Source organism: Cornus florida, unplaced genomic scaffold (assembly GCF_030987335.1).
Source record: "Cornus florida cultivar Cherokee Brave unplaced genomic scaffold, ASM3098733v1 CherokeeBrave_3.0.0_Hap2_Chr08, whole genome shotgun sequence".
NCBI classification, from domain to species: domain Eukaryota; kingdom Viridiplantae; phylum Streptophyta; class Magnoliopsida; order Cornales; family Cornaceae; genus Cornus; species Cornus florida.
This window is the reverse complement of record NW_026775578.1, coordinates 40,084,184-40,096,586: the sequence shown is the minus strand read 5'-3', so window position 1 is coordinate 40,096,586 and position 12,403 is coordinate 40,084,184. Positions and strand designations below refer to the sequence as shown.

General features: G+C 33.7%; 2 protein-coding genes across 2 annotated transcripts; both read right to left on the bottom strand.

The window, feature by feature from the left end:
* Positions 1-402: 402 nt before the first annotated feature.
* LOC132270100 (uncharacterized) lies at positions 403-1,581 on the bottom strand. Its single transcript, XM_059771305.1, has one exon. It carries the CDS (start codon positions 1,579-1,581, stop codon positions 403-405), a length of 1,179 nt encoding a protein of 392 aa, XP_059627288.1.
* Positions 1,582-5,822: 4,241 nt separating this feature from the next.
* Positions 5,823-7,028, bottom strand: LOC132270099 (uncharacterized). The gene has a single exon (XM_059771304.1). The coding sequence runs from the start codon at positions 7,026-7,028 to the stop codon at positions 5,823-5,825; it is 1,206 nt and encodes a 401-aa protein (XP_059627287.1).
* Positions 7,029-12,403: the final 5,375 nt, after the last annotated feature.

The following is a 12,403-nucleotide window of genomic DNA, read 5'->3' as shown; positions in this document are numbered from 1 at the left end:
GAATAAAAATATATTCCTTCCCTTCAATGTTTACATACATAAAACATCTCATGAATCTAATTTGAAATAGGTTTTCACTGCTCATCTAAACTTAAAAAGCAATCAACAGAACAAACATATATTCCTTCCCTTCATAGGATGATATAAAATAAAATAAAAAAATCATCTGTATGAGCATCACTTGTAAAAGTATGTGATTCTATCCCATAAGGCCACGACTTCTTTTGCTTGCTTCACTAAAATTTACTTGATTCATAATAGTGCAAGCATTTTTTTCCCTCTGAAATGTGCATGTGATATTTATAATACAAAATATACAATGAAAACAAAGAAACAGATCAAAAAAACAAGCAAAGAAAACACACTGGGTATGGAACCCACCACATGACATCCTAATTCAAATTATATGTTCCCATTCTTACATTCATAATCACGAGCATCTAAATTTGAAAGTTCCAATTTTTGTTGATATAGTTTCAACAACTGAGGAGCTTCTTCCTCGTAACAGGTCACAAACTTCTTGAGGAACAAACTCTCTCTGGAATTCAACAATGCGTCTGCATGAATGGGTTCCTTAACCAAACCTTTTGACAACAAAACTTGAAGTACCGAACACCTGGGAATTATCCTCTTCCCCAAGCTGAATGACATTAATCTTGGACAACGGGCAATTCGGGAAGACTCCCAACCCATTGTGTTGACATAAAAATTCAGCACTGCCATTATCTTCTCCTCGGATACCATCATACACATCGGACGTCTTGTAAAAGCCAAGATTGTTTCTTCCTCAGACCAACCCCACTTCTCATAAACCTCCATCTTCCTTTTCCATGTTGCTTTGCTCATTGAGGTCAATGCCTTAATGGCTATAACAAAATGGGCTTGTGAAGGGTTGAAACCCAATTTCTTAACATCCTCCACTACCTCATTAAATCTATCAGGGTTTAAGTCAAGTGACGTAGAATGTGAAGTAAGTAAGTACACCATTTTTGAATCTGTTACGCCTTGTTGTCTCAAAATTTCAATGTTAGAGAGAGTATTAGCACTGTGATAGCTCTCTACAATCCTAGGAAATCGTTTAAAGGCGGTGATAAACTTATCATGTGAATCAAATAAATGAATGAATAGAGTGAAAGATGGGATGATATGGTTGGTCAAGCTTAGTCTCAATAAAAGTGGGTAATTGGACACCATCTTCGCGAGCTCAGCGCTGGAAATGCCGGTGCAGTAAAAGAAGTCGAATTTGGACAAAAGCTCTTTCTTGGGATCACATAAGAGAATTTGTGGGAATTTTCTTATCACAGATGAGACCTGGGTTTCGCAGAATCCATGGTTGATGAGGAAGTTGAGAACTGAATCTGGGTTGTCTAGGGTTTTAAGATTGACCTCTTTGGAAGCTGAAATTGCGGTTTCTGGAGACAACCCACATGAATTGATGAGGTAATTGACTGTAAAAGAGTGTTGATTTGTGGAAGTTGAGATGGATTTGAGAGATGAAGACAGTGGAATATTGGTTTGAAGGGCATACAATTTAGGGATTGTTGAAGGTAAAACAGAAGAGCAATTCAAACGAACAAGCATTTTACTGCATATATAAATCATTGGAGAAGAAATGTGATTGTCACTGTTAGAGAGGGACACACCTGATCGTTGGTTAATCATCCATGGGTGCTGTTGAACAGAAGAACCACCAAGCCAATCTCCTTCGCCTCTCTAGGGTCGTGACGATGACATGGTATCACTTCACTTTCTATTTTAACCTAATCCTCCTAACAAATTTTGTAACACAAAATTAATGATTTGGGCTGGGCTTGACGTCTTTATGGACCAAACTGGACTAGTAGTTTAGGCCCACTGTCATTCATTTGGAATTGGGTGTACTTAATTTAATTTATTTTTGTTGTTACTTTATTAGACCAAACTGGACTAGTAGTTTAGGCCCATCTAAGCTTCTGCTAGGCCTTGGGCCTCGTTGTTGTTAAATCTTAAAACTTTCAAACTTGGTCTTGGGTACATGCATACATATAGTTAAGGATGGCAATTTATCCCAACCTGGTGGGGAACCGTCCCGCCTCCGTCTTGTCTAAAGCGAGTTTGAAGAATCGTTTATTTAAATAAGGTAGGGATGGGGGTTGGGAAAAAAACCGGCCGGATTTGGGGCTGAGGAGGGGTAACCCCCGCCCCGCAACTGCCCTGATTACATATGAAATTACTCCTATTAACCCCTGCCATGCTATTTTACTTACTGATTTAACATATTATATATATATATATATACACACACACACACACACACACACACTTCAAAAAAAACCATACTCATTCATATCTTCTAAAGCGGGGCGGGGCAAGCCGGGATGGGACGGGGGCGATTATGGGAATTAGGGGTAAAAAAATAATTGGTTATGGGGCGGTTTTGGGGGTGCCGAATTTAAACGGGGACGGGAATGGGGAATGAGAAACCCGCCCCAACCCGCACCATTGTCATCCCTACATATAGTCAAATAAATGTTCTTATTCCTACTTTTCATGTTTTATAAGGACTGATTTTGGAAAAGAAAGGACAAAAAAATGGTAAAAATGTGACAAATTATGACTGCAAAAGAATAAAAGTCTATTTATTTCTAAAGTATACCAAAAACCTTGTAGGAGAGATGGTCCAGTGCTCAATTAGCTTTTAAAGAGGTCTTGAGTTTAAGACTTGATTGCAACCACAATATTTTAGGAAGATTTTATGTATTTTTTATTTTTCCTCCTATATTTTAATTTTCAAATTCTTTTCTTTTTCCCTCCTAAATCTTCCCTTCTAAACTCTATAAATAGGGACATATAGGTGGAGGGTTACAAAATAGAGATAGATATTTTATATTGCATTGCATTCTTTTTCCTTGTAATTCTTTCTTTTATTCAATGAAAAACATCTTTATTTCTATGCTTTATTTTATTGTTAATATGTTAGTTTAAACACCTCTTCTCAAGGGAAAGATAAAGCCACCATGGCTAACATCAGGCATGGACCTAGCATAGGATTATAAGATTCCCCACTAAAATTATAATTCGCCCCCACTGAATTTTTTATATTTTAATTTTGTACTTCAATTTTTTTTAGAATTTATGAAGATGCCCCACTAAAATTATAATTCGCCTCCACTGAATTTTTTTTTTTTTTTTTTTTGGCATTTTATACTTCAAATTATTGAGAATTTTTTAAGATGCCCCACTAATATTACAATTCACCCCCACTGATTTTTTTTTTTGCATTTTATACTTTAATTTTTTAAAATTTATGAAGAAAACTTCATTGAAATTACAAAAATGAACCCAGTATATAAGTTTGCCCCCACAAATTAAAAGACTGACCCTCCTCACAAAATTTTCTGCGTCCGTCACTAGCTGACATGTAATTGAATTTCTGTAATGTCTTGTTTTAATTTTCATCATTAAAGCATGTCTTTTATTCTTCCATTTTTTATTCTTAAATTGATATCAAAATTAAAGGGAGGATTCTTTGTATTAGCCAATTAATGATAATTTGGAGAATGCCTACTTCAATTTATGAAAGATATACCAGATTAAATAAAAAATAAAAAATAAAAATGTTCTCTTCTATATAAGCAAATGTTGTTTAACCCTATATTTTCTTTTATCTTTTCAAGTTGTAATTGAAAAGATGAAGTGAGTTGCTTATAAAAAGAAAATTGATAAGAACAAAAGAAATTTGTTTATATGGATTCATGGTCGTGGATTCTCATCCCTTGAGACTTTTTTTCATTATTTGATCAAACATTGTTTAATCTTATTTTTATTTGTTATATTTAATTTCATTGTTAAAAAAATCATGAAATTATTTTAAAATATTAATTATGTGGCCAAACATTGTACTTATAAATTATGGAAGTGATTGGTGTTTGTTTTTTTGTTAATTAAGAGATTAGAAATGAAAGAAAGAGTTTTGATTTGGAGAGATTGTGCCTCGTTACTCTGTTCTGGCCACCGTCGAAGTCGTGCCTAGACGATTTGGGGGTATATATATACAACCCCTTTCTCTCCCCTCCACAACCTATTCACATCCCCTTTCTCTCTCCTCTCTTCCCTCTTCGTTCTCTCTCTTTCTCCTCTTGCCGCTCCAACACCACCCGCCATCACTGCCGTCGCACCACCCCTCTCTCTCTCTCCAACACCACCCACCACTTACCATCGCCACCACCACCCACCTTCACCTCCACAACCCATGACAGTAATTCCCAATTTGGCCCTTAAATTCACGCTCAGTTAGTGCAACAGGCACTCAAAAGGCAAGATCGTGGTGGTCGTCGAGTCTGACAAGAACGTCAAGACCTTTTTATGGCTACTTGATCGCCATCATAGTTGATGAGGGCGACTTCGGAGGCGCTATTGCCGAAACGGAAGACAAAATCGACCAAGCCAAATCGAATGCCTCTTGTTCATCATAATATCTAATTCACCGGTGCGATTCATCCTTGACGACAACTCACTTTCGTCGCCGTTGCCTCCTTGTGTGTGTGTATACGTATATACATGTGTATATAAAAGAGAAAAAATGGAAGGATAAAGGGGCGGCAAGAGGAGGATGAGAGTGAACAAAGAGAGGAGAGAAGGAAAGAAATGGGTCTAATTAATTATTTGGGTAAAGTATTATATAAGGTTAGAAAAGGTAATTTCAACATTTAAATTGGTCAATATAAAAGTCAAAGGGTAACAATGTCAATTCATTACATGTCCGTGATCATTGGTGTGTCTTTGGTAACTATATCAAACTTGAGAGGGTGTCTTTGTTAAAAAATGACTCAACTTGTATATGATTGTCCTTAGGGCAAATCTGAGGAGGAGGTGGTGTACTTTACACTTTTTTTTTTTAAGAGAGGATAGTAACTCATGAGCACCAATATGAAGGAAAAAAAAATGCATTTGTTATTAGAAGAAAGGTTATTTGTGACTAGATAAAATCCAGGATAAAATTGCTGGTAAGATAAGAAATGAAGGTTTTTTAATTTTTCCCGAAAAGGTATAAACAATGTTAAATTGAGTAAGGACTTTCAAAACTAATCAGCACTTCTAAATTCTAAGGAAATTTAGGAAAATTACAACAATCAAGTGTTGTTGTTTTGTCACTACGACCTTATTTGGAATTAGTTCTCTATTGCTTAAAAACGCTTTTATTTTGAAATATTATTCAGTATAGCTCATTTAGATATTTTTGATAAAAAGTACTTTTAATAGTTACTAAAATTTTGTTTAGTATAACTTTAGAATGAAATTATAATTTGGACCTTTCGAAAATGCATTCTAAATAGAGGTTGAAATACATGTTGCTGAAAGTTAATTGATACACCATGAATTGAAAATACAGGTCTGTACTTTGGAATGAAAAGAAGATAAATAAAGTATGTTGATGTGCTGTCCGCCTCTTCAATCGGCATCTTTCTTTATTTATAGTCTGCATCTTTCTTTATTCGCGATCTTAGAATTGCACATTACTTTTTATTATTATTATTATTAAAAAAGGTACCAAAAAAAATACCTAATCAAGACACACACATTGTGTTGCAAACCTAAACCACCTAAACCGCTCTTCTATTTGGGGGTTCGGGGCTTATTCCATTCCAAACATTACATCAATTCAATGTCTACATACATAAACCATCTCACCATAGTATGTGCTGCTCTTATTAATCTAATTTGAAATAGGCTATCGCTCCTCATCTAAACTTCAAAGCAATCAACAGAACAAACATATATTCCTTCTCTTCAATGTCTAGACTCTACATGCATAAACCATCTCATCATAGTATGTGCTGCTCTCATGAATTTAATTTGAAAACACACTGGGCATGGACCCCACTCTTACATTCATAATCACGAGCATCTGAATTTGAAAGTTCCAATTTTTGTTGATATAGTTTCAACAACTGAGGAGCTTCTTCCTCGTAACAAGTCACCAATTTCTTGAGGAACAAATTCTCTCTGTAATCCAACAATGTGGCTGCACTAATGGGTTCCTTAACCAAACCTTTCGACAACAAAACTTGAAGTACCGAACACCTTGGAATTATCCTCTTACCCAAACTGTATGTCATTAATTTTGGACGAGTGGCAATTAGGGAAGACTTCCAACCCATTGTGTTGACATAAAAATTCAGCACCGCCATTATCTTCTCCTCTGATACCATCATACACCACGGAAATTTTTTAAAAGCCAAGATTGTTTCTTCCCCAGACCAACCCCACTTCTCATAAACCTCCATCTTCCGTTCCCATGTTGATTTGCTCATTGTCAGCAATGCTTGAACCGCATTAAGAATGTTGGTGTTTGATGGGTTGAAACCCATTTTCTTAACATCCTCTACTACCTCATTCAATCTATGAGGCTTGAAGTTGAGTGACCTAGACTGAGAAGTAAGTAAGTGGACAATTTTCGAATCTGTCACGCCGTGTTGCCTCAAAATTTCAATGTTAGAGAATGAATTAGCACTGCTATAGCTCTGTACAATTCTAGGAAATCGTTTAAAGGCGGTGATAAACTTATGATGTGAATCAAATAAATTAATGAAGAGAATGAAAGATGGGATGATATGGTTCGCCAAGCTTCGTGTCAATATAAGTGGGTGATTGGACACCATCTTCGCGAGCTCGGCGCTGGAAATGCCGGTGGAGTAAAAAAAGTCGAATATGGACAAAAGCTTTTTCTTGGGATCCCATAAGAGAAGTCGTGGGTATTTTCTGATGACAGATGAGACCTGGGTTTTGCTGAATCCGTGGTTGATGAGGAAGTTGAGAACTGAATCTGGGTTGTCTAGGGTTTTAAGATTGACCTTTTTGGAAGCTGAAATGGCGGTTTCTGGAGACAACCCACATGAATTGATGAGGTAATTGACTGTAAACGAGTGTTGATTTGTGGAAGTTGAGATGGATTTGAGTGATGAAGACAGTGGAGAATTGGTTTGTAGGCCATAAAATTTGTGGATTGTTGAATGTAAAACAGAAGAGCAATTCAAACAAACAAGCATTTTACTGTATATATAAATCATTGGAGAAGAAATGTGATTGTCACTGTTAGAGAGGAACTCACCTGATCGTTAGTTAATCATTCACGGGTGCTGTTGAACACAAGAACCACCATAGCCAATCTCCTTCGCTTCTCTAGGTTCGTGATGATTGAAGGATATGACTTTCACTTTCTATTTTAAACCTAATAACAAATTGTAACACAAAATTAATGATTTGGGCTGGGCTTGACGTCTTTATTAGACCAAACTGAACTAGTAGTTTAGGCGCATCTAATCTTCTGCTAGGCCCAAGGCCTCGTTGTTGTTACAACTTTCAAACTTTGTCTTGGGTATGCATACAAATAGTCGAATACGGCTTAGATGGGCTTATTGTGGCTAGAAATTAAATTTTGAGAAGGACTAATTATGGGGCAATCTTAAAGTTTTTGAAAATCAAGCCTATAACATTATAGGTTTTGTGTGTGTGTGTGTGTGTGTGTGTGTGTGTGTGTGTATCATAGTAAGGAAGTTTTTGGCCAGCTTTTCTTAATTTTGATTTTCTAATAGCTTTTTTTGGAATTATTTGTTAATCATTCCATTGATGTTTTCATAATCCTTCATACCTCAAGTACTAAACAGACATAATTATGAAAAACATAGCTTGCTTTGCTTATACTAATTAATTAATTCAACCACTAAACACGTTTATGTTTTGTTGCATTTAAGTACTGTTGTCACATCTTTCATGCTCCTTTCTGTATCTACACGACTGTGTATGTGTGTGTGAGTGTTTGTGGTATGGTGTATACATATAATATATCAAGCAACTACTCATTTATGTAATTGTTATTGTTTTAGGATCTTATCCAGCTGTGAGCTGCCCCTATGCTACAACAATAATTAATGTATCAATGTTGCATGCTAGAGTGTTTATTTAATATATATATGTATATATATATATGTATATGCATGCAAGTTGTACACTTTTATTTACACTACACGTGCATGTGAATTGTGAGTGAATGAATGAAAGAACTGTACCATTAATTGCTTATACAAGAAATTAAAAGGCACAACTTGTGATTTGTATTAACTTGTGCTTGGTTGACCTTTCACATTTAGATTTATAGTCAAAACATTATTATTATTATATATATAGTCTCATCAACATCAAGCATTGACTCTTGTTTGGTAGTTTCATCTAAATTTCAAATACACCTACTACTTGTATGGAGTTATAAGTCAAACTTCTGATTGGAATTGATGGTGGAACTAGCTTGTTCTTCACGGTTGTGGGGTTTCTTGCAACCACGAGGAACTTACATAGATACGTGAAACATTAAATCATTTTTGAACTTTTGAAAAACTCACACTTTTATGATTTTTTTTTTTATAGTTACGTGACTCTTCAAAAGTATTCCTATGGGACACATTAGACACATATTGCAAGACATGAGTATGATATATATGACCTACACTTTTAAGTGAACATATAGTTAAAACCCATATCCAATCATTCATTCATTCATTCATATTATATTATTAATTTAAAATGAGTTAAATGTCTATATTGAACACTATATTAAATAAAAATAGTACTTTACTCCAAACAAATAAAATAAGATAATTAAATAAAATGAATATCCATGTGACCTTCTATTTAAACGTCCGACACCTGAATACATATATACCCTCGTCCGACACACATATCCAAGTTCAGGTAACATATATAACTTATAGTACCATTGTAGTGCAAATATTGTCTGGTTAAATGTACAACACTTCTTTCAAAGTGAGTGATCCTATGTTTCTCTAATACAGGGTTGCAACTTGGACGAGTCAAACTAGCCTAACTAACTCGGTCTTTGAATGGGGTTGGATAGTATTTTTATTTATTTGTTTGTTTTTTGAGAAGAGGGTTGGACTTGAGTTGAAAATTTCAATCCATCAACAGACTTGTGGCCTAGTGGTATCAGACTCCTACTCTTTAAAGGGAGGTCAATAATTCGAACCTCAATAGAAATATGTATGTGTGAGTACTAAATAATAAAAAATAAAAAAGAAAAAGAAAAAGAAAAATTCAATCCATCCTTAATTTAGTCTCTGTATGGGAGTGTGAGAAGGGATAGATTGAATAGAAAACTAACATTTGACAACATTGGCATGGGACTTGGGAGTGTGAGAAGGGATATATAATTAAGTGAATAGAAAACTAACATTTTATATAATATATATATATGTATACACACACTTTTGGTAAGTAACATATCACAAGATTGCCCCACTACAAAGAAACTACAATATTTCATGGATTATTCAGCCAGTCAAACAAAATGGATGGTTTAGTAAGCTGCATATATTTTATTATAAAGATTGGTAATTAAAAATGACGAAAAAAATTTAAAAAAAAAATCTCTACAAATGTCCATAGTTTCTTATAAAAACAAATTAATATTTAATATATATATTATAGTTTTGCCAATGCTAGCGAGTTCTTTAGGACTTACTTGATTTGTAACTCTGAAAATAGTTCTCAAGAATTCAGAAAACAAAAAATAATTTTTCAGAGAATAATAAAAGATAATTCTCTGAAAACAGACTTTTTTATAAGTGAGTTTTCAAAAAACTGAATCAAGTATAATTTTTTATTTTCAATTACCGTTCTTAAAATGACAAACCAAGCATGCTTTAAATTTTTTTTGGTCTCCGTATAGGCTTTGAAATTAAAATTGTAAAAAATTAAGTCATATTCCAATTTCATTGCACTGATTGTATGCCCTACTTGAACTTTTAATTCTGTTTCATGTGTTTGACAATGGAGTCAATGACTTGCTTGACATGGTGCCGGCATCTCAGTCCTTAAACTTGCTTGACAAGTGAGAAAGAGAGAAAATAAACTTTGCTTGACAAGTGAGAGAGAGAAAAAAATATGTCATGTGGCTATGGGCCTATTTGATGGAACCCTTTCTTTCGAATGAGATTTTGTAATCATAATATCCTATACTTTTCCGAGCTATTTCATTCAAACCATTGACACCATCATTGGGTCCCAAATTGGCAACTGTTTTATCCCCACCACCGTCCATCAGGTTGATGCCAAGGCAAATGGACGGTGAGCCATAAACTTGTTGGAAGGTACTCCATTTGTGGGCCCTTTTATCTGATGTCATCTCCTAGTAGGTAACTTCCCTTATGGATATCAAAACCAGGCCATTTGGACCGAACCATCACGCCCATGCGCACCCATAGTTGTTGGATCCACACCCGCCCATGGTCCACCACTTGGTCCACATGGTGGACTCATCATACTAATAAACATATCTTATCGAAAGTTTTAATCACATCTCCCAAGATTTGTCATTATTGGATGGATTGATTTTCCCAATAACAAAATTTCCAATACAATACTGATCAACCATTTTTTTTTTTTTTTCCTTGACATTAACACTTTATTTTTTATATATATTTGAAAAAAAAAATGTGTGATACATTTTATGTGGATGCACAAGACACATTTAAGCATTCATTTTTGTTCTAATAACATAGACTTCTATCATTCTTTTTGAGTTGAACAGTAAAAACATTACTACAATGAGGTCTACATTTGTAATAAAATTCACTATTACCATACGCACTTAACTCAACTTGGAAATATTTTTTTGACTGATTTTTCTAACTTATTTGAATAGTCATATAATTTTTATCTTTTTAATGTAGCAAATATTCCACAATTGAACTTATTCACTACATCAATTTAATAAAAACCCTATATGTTTATAGACGTTTCCTACAAAACAAGCGGAATGGTGATCAAGGTGGACAAGCTGAAATATTCTCCTGACGATCAAGTCACTTTCTAGGGTTTATATATTAAAAATATATATATTTATTTAATTCTTCAGACCTTTTAAAGTCCACTAGTCACATTTTTTTAAAAGAAAACTTTCAAGTTGTTTCGATTTGTTTGAGATTTGAACGAGTTTTACATTAATTTAAATTTCAACTATCCTTGTATATGTTTTTATCGCTTATTTATTTTGAATTTTGGACTATATTTCGTATCCCTTTAACATATAATCACTATGGATTACATCCTTCGACCATATATATATATATATATATATATATATATATATATGTTTTGTGAGAGAGAGTGCGAAGGGGCCAACTCCTTGGTTGTGTGGCCCATCTCTCTACAGAGTAATGTAAAAAGTTCCACAACACGAGTTACAAGGAAAGAGGAAATCTGCAAGGGTCCAAAATGCAAAATCCACATTGACTTCAATGAAAAATGGTGTTGACTTTGATTTCGTCCCACGCCGTGGTATTGTAGGGTCGGTGCTACATACAGTATACATACATAACCGCGTTTTTTTGGGGTTTATATGTGAAAACATGATCCCACGCAGTACAGCTGTTAGTATTACGGAGTATTGAATATGCCCTCATGATATACAGCTGCACTTTCAACGGTTACTTTCTCACTTTTGCTTTATTCGGCGCCGTTTTGCTCCATTTTCTCAAATCCCCACAGAGCGTTCAAAAATAAATAAATAATATATAATAAATAAGTATTTTTTATTTATTTTTTCTCTTTTTTGCTTTCTTTCTTCTTGTATACTACTACATTTTTCTCCATACCTAGTTGGTAACTATTAAAAAGTAAAAAAGTCAATTTGATTTTAAAATTGCAAATGCTTCTATAGTCCAATTAATTAGTGTCCTGAGTAAATTTTAAAGTGACAAGTTTCTATCTCTGCATCTATTAATCTAAATTCTAATATTTCTTGCCTTGAAAAAAAAAGTAATTGATTTTAAAATTCAAAAGAGTCAAAGAACTTTTATTAACCTCAACCTCAAGAAGAATTGTGAATTTAAAATTTTACTTTTCTCTCTTCTTTATTTGAGCTTAAAATATTTTTCAAAAAATATTTTTGTGTTTTATATTTGGTTGTCGTAAAATATTTAAGAAGAAAAAAAATATTAAAACTTAACAAAAATAATTTATTCATCAATTTTTAACAAGCTATTTTACACATCTCACCCGATGCTCTCAACCTCAATCTTGACTTAAACATTTGCTAAACACCAAATAGTAAAAATATATATATATATATATATATATATATATATATATATATATATATTTTACCTAAAAGAATAAAACATTTTTTTAAAAAAAATTTACGTTAAAACAAACAGAGACCTAGATAATATTTTCACTTCGGTAGTTTGGTGTCTATTCTTAATTTAATTTGAACCAAAAGAACTATTATAATGTAAACTCCTGTGCCGTTGTTTTTTTTTTTTTTTTTTTTTTATTAAGATGGGAAAATAATTTAGGAAGAATTAAAATTTTAATACTTAAAACGCTGGTTTGGTTATCCTTTAAAATA

What these genes read in the sequence shown, in the direction of transcription:
- LOC132270099 (XM_059771304.1), bottom strand. Translation starts at nt 7,028, where the DNA reads ATGCTTGTTTGTTTGAATTGCTCTTCTGTTTTACATTCAACAATCCAC.
- LOC132270100 (XM_059771305.1), bottom strand. Translation starts at nt 1,581, where the DNA reads ATGCTTGTTCGTTTGAATTGCTCTTCTGTTTTACCTTCAACAATCCCT.